This window comes from Centruroides sculpturatus, unplaced genomic scaffold (genome assembly GCF_000671375.1).
Source record: "Centruroides sculpturatus isolate CEXI.00-Female unplaced genomic scaffold, Cexi_2.0 scaffold421, whole genome shotgun sequence".
Lineage (NCBI taxonomy): Eukaryota > Metazoa > Arthropoda > Arachnida > Scorpiones > Buthidae > Centruroides > Centruroides sculpturatus.
Window position 1 is genome coordinate 415,017 of NW_019385018.1, and position 4,681 is coordinate 419,697.

The 4,681-nt window shown below is 31.1% G+C and overlaps 1 protein-coding gene across 1 annotated transcript in view; it reads right to left on the bottom strand.

Annotated features, from left to right (window-relative positions):
- Positions 1-2,411: 2,411 nt before the first annotated feature.
- LOC111633499 (WD repeat-containing protein 17-like) overlaps positions 2,412-4,681 on the bottom strand; it is a 115,569-nt gene continuing 113,299 nt past the window's right edge. Inside the window, exon 27 of the mRNA XM_023378077.1 lies at positions 2,412-2,633. Within this exon, the coding sequence (XP_023233845.1) occupies positions 2,514-2,633 (120 nt within the window). The 3' untranslated portion in view covers positions 2,412-2,513. The remainder of the gene's footprint in view (positions 2,634-4,681) is intronic.

Below are 4,681 nucleotides of genomic sequence, written 5' to 3' on the forward strand. Positions count from 1 at the left end.
AAAAAAAGATATAGCAGTATAATACTGATAAACCACAAAGCACTTTCCTCATACACACAACTTTTATAGTGATAATTGTCTACTATTACACTTTATGTCTAAAGCTTCTGTATTTACTCTAAAATTTCTTCTTATAATGCATTCTCCCTTAATTTTGTTGAGGAAATATTTATTATATATATCTGCTCAACAAATTTAATTTCTTAACCTACACTTTCAATGTTATGTGTATGTATGTATGTATGTATGTATGTATGTGGACATTATAATAGTCAAATAGATATACATTCAATTTATATATATATTATCTGGCTTAATGCTGTAGGCAGCTGAAGGAAAAAGCCAGATAACATAGTTTGACGTGTTTGGCTGTAAAGGATATGCCTTATCTTCATATGTGGTTTATTTTTCAGTTGTAATTTTTACAGTGCCTGTGATAATGCTTTAATACCAAATTTTCAACAAAAGCAAGCAGACACCATGCAATTTTATCCATGTGTGAGAAATCAGATGCAATTAGGCGAATTTACAGGTGTGCTAAATTTTAAGCCTAATTCTCAATCCTCATTCGTTAACAAAACATTGTGGAGACAAAGGATTAAATATCAGCTTTTGGTATCAACAACCAGGCGCAAAGTATAATAATTGAATGTGAATGATAACAAGCTATTTTTACGAGAGGAAAGGGTCAACTTGTGATGAGTAAGCCAGCTGCATGCATCCTGCAAGAAGCAAACCATATTTGGACATAACAGCCGTGAGATAATGATGTTGTAACATCTTCCTGGGCTACCTCTGACCCAACACCTGCAGTTTCCACTCAACAGTCATCACCTGATGAGTTTTTCCCAGGCAACCAAAGATAAAAACAGGTGGGACTTGAGACACAGGGCAGTCTCCATCCAAGGCATTCAGGTAGACTCGTGGACATCAGCAGACTCCCTCCACTGTCGCTATATTTCCATCAGAGTTTTCCCTTCTCTCCATATCCAAGGCAGACATAACCAGGACAGGACATCCCCAGGCCCATGTGATGCTGACACTGCCATAGAAGAGGACCCAAGGCTTGACAGATTCCAAGACCTCCATGCAACAAAGTCTCCTCTCAAAGAAGTGACTGACCCCGACTCCGACTCCTCAGACATCTGCATCTCTCTCAGAGATATTTTGTAAGGTTATATGTAAACTCTCTAATGGTAGTAATGAAGTGGTAGTAGCTAAATGGCAGTAGTTAGAACAGTCTCACTAGAACTTTATGACCAAGCCTTGTATATAATAACCCATATATATATATATATATATATTGTAACCATAGATTTAGTATATATATAACTATATAACTACAGTAGAGCGTCGTTTATCCGAAAGAATTCCAGTTGGCAAATTTAAATTTTCGCTAGTGCTGTGGCACTGAAATCTTTGGCTATGTCTTGGGCTACTCAAATATTTTATGTTTTTGATACTAAATTAACTTCTATTGTTTTTATATTTTTCAATATATTTATTTTGTTTGTACAAAATAAGGAAATAATTTTTAACAATACAATAGCCACGATTATTATTTTAAAAAGTTTATGTTAGGCTTAACATCAACAAAAATTCAACGCAAAGCGACACGCAACGGAGAAAAATTTCAGGATGGGATAGGTTAATATATTTTTTCGTATATAATCAGTTATCTGAAAAATAGGTTATATGAACAACCCCAGTCCCCAATTGATAAGGATAAATGACGCACTACTGTATATTAAACTTTTGTTGTAATTGTTAACCTGGCTACTTGTCTCTAACAAATCTTGGACACCTGTTGACTTACTCACTGACCTTCCCACCCAATAATTTAAGACCCTCCTATTTTAAAGTCATCCAGTGACCCCGAGACGAGTTTTACCAACCTGACGCCAATCAAGGGTTAGGAACCTCCTACCTGTGACTAATCTCACACATGGAATAATCATATATTTTATGAAAGTGTTTGTGATTGCATTTTTACCAATTTTTATTTAATAATACTATATTGTAATAAAAAGAGCAGTACAAAATAATTAAAAATATATAATTATTTTGAACTGTTTATATAAAAAAACTTTGACATGTCTGATCACAAGTCTACTGTAAAACATACACTTTCAATGTTATGGTAGTCAAAATTGTAATATCAAATTATTTAATTGCATTTGCTAAAATTTTTTAATGCAAGTATTTCTGGACTGCATTATAATTTCATATATAGAATTAAATTTGGAATATAGCTATAATTTTATTTTAAATTTTATAACATAATGATTATTAATTATATTAAGTTATACTCTCATTTAAACAATATAACAGATAATATTTGATTTATTTTTATGCCCAAAATAATTTGATTCATATTTAATGTACCATATTAAATGTTAATTTATAAATTAACTATACATGTTTTAGCATATAAAATTTTATAATAAAATACTATGATTTTCTTCTTAAAGTAATTTCAGATTTTTTTGTCATCTAAATAAAATGTTTATGCACTAAAATGGTATAATTCTTTGTCCATCGTTTAGAGGTGAAAAGGGATTGACTTTGGCCCACATAATTGCATCATTTAGAGAAATGGCCAATTTACCTTTTTCTAAGAAAAATACTGGTCCCTAAAAATAAAAAATAAGATTTGAAACAAACATACCAACAAACATGTTTACAGAATTTATATGAATTATGATTTTTAAAAATTTTATGATTAATATTTTGTAATCATAATTCATAAATTCAAAATATTCATAAAATTCATAAATTCAAAATATTAATCATAAAATTTTTAAAAATTTTATGATTAATATTTTGTAATCATATTTTGTAATTTTTATGGGGATACTGTTGTAAATATTTTATTCAAATAAATTATTTTTCTATTATGTTAAATTAAAAATTTTTATAATTATATTTAAATAGTTGGTCAGAAGGAATAATTTATTGAAAAACATGATAATAGCTCTCTTTATTCAAAATCATATTGTTGAATAATTTATGTTTTTTCCTTTAACACTTTGAATGTATGTATACAAAAGATTGGATGGTTGCATGCCAATTTATATTCCTTAGTGTGTTACAGGCTTCTGATGTAAACAGAAGCTGATAAAATATCCCCAGAAGAAGATGTTAAGCCCAAGAACATTTATGCAGATATGATACACTTTCATATAACACAGTCAGGAAAGAGACAACTACATTTAAGTGTAGGAAATGAGCCTTATCCTGAATGTTCTGTTGAAGTCATCACCTAAGATGTAGACTTTGTCTACAGTCTCATTAAGCAGGACTAATGAATTACCATTCAAAAATAGTAAAGGAACTGGACTTGTTGCCTACAACAGTTAAAGCTTTTGATACCAATATAGAAGCTTGTTTAAGACACATCTCATGAAAATCTAGCTCTGTTTGAAAGACATCCAGACAAATTTCTGCTGCAATTTGTGATTTCAATGAAACTTGGGTTTACCATTATATTCTTTCCTATATCTTCATTAGCAGTTGGATTAACACTGTCATTTGTTTTGGAAGATACCTAAAAATCATTCTGATGCTAGTCTAATTAGTGGAATTTTCGTAAAGGTATTATATATACAATTTCATACACGAATTAACTACATATCAATAGTGAGTATTTTTATTTAAAAAGTATTGCTATTAAGGGACTCTAGAGTTAGTGACTTTCATATTAGTGTTTTGTAGTGGCACCTTGGAAAAAGGGTTATATTGTTTGTTAACAGGTGGAATTAATGCTATTATCAAGTGTTGCCAGTGAATAATGATAACACTAGGATCAAGTAAGTTACATGTAATCTAATTTTTACTTCTATAATTTATGTTTTTATTACTGAACATGAGTTTTACAGAATGTCAAGTCATACTATCCTTTCGATGTATGCCGCAATCATCCTACCCAAGGTGCGGTTCACTCTTTCCGTAAAATTCGACTGATGATGATATGGCGTTGTCAGAATATGCTTAATTCCGGTGCGGTCACAAACTTCCGCTAGGAGGTGAGAAATGAATTGTGGCCCATTATCGGATATTAATGTTTTTGGCATGCCATACCTGCAAAAGTATTCTTTATACATACAATTTACAACATTTTCTGCGGTAATCTTTCGCAGGGGAAAAATTTCTACCCATTTACTGAAGTAATCAACCATAACAAGAAGATACTGATTACCTTTGTTGGACCTAGGATAGGGTCCCATAATATCTACGCCTACCTTTTCCCCTGGTTCCATTACCTCGGGGTACAGTACTATATTATTTTTCCGACTTTTCCAACGATTATCGATACTACTGTGTGCCGGAAATAGCCGTTCCCTAACGGGTACTTTACGCGGATTCGCGTTAGTGTGCCAGGCCTGGACTTTAAGCGTGCACCGAATTAAATAATGACAAAGTTTGTCAATAACAAAATCAAATATTTAATTAAACTTCTAGTAATAAACTATATACAGTATGTAGTAAAAATCAAACAATAATTTATTCAATGAAATTCAACAAGAATCAAAACCGACAAACTCAAATCAATCTATTTCTAACTTAATTCTATTCCCCTTTGGAATTCGACAAAATCAAAGAATTAACTTATAAACAATAATTCTTATAAATTAAAGATCCTAATCGTCACCTCAATATACTAGGAACCTATTTCCTCAAA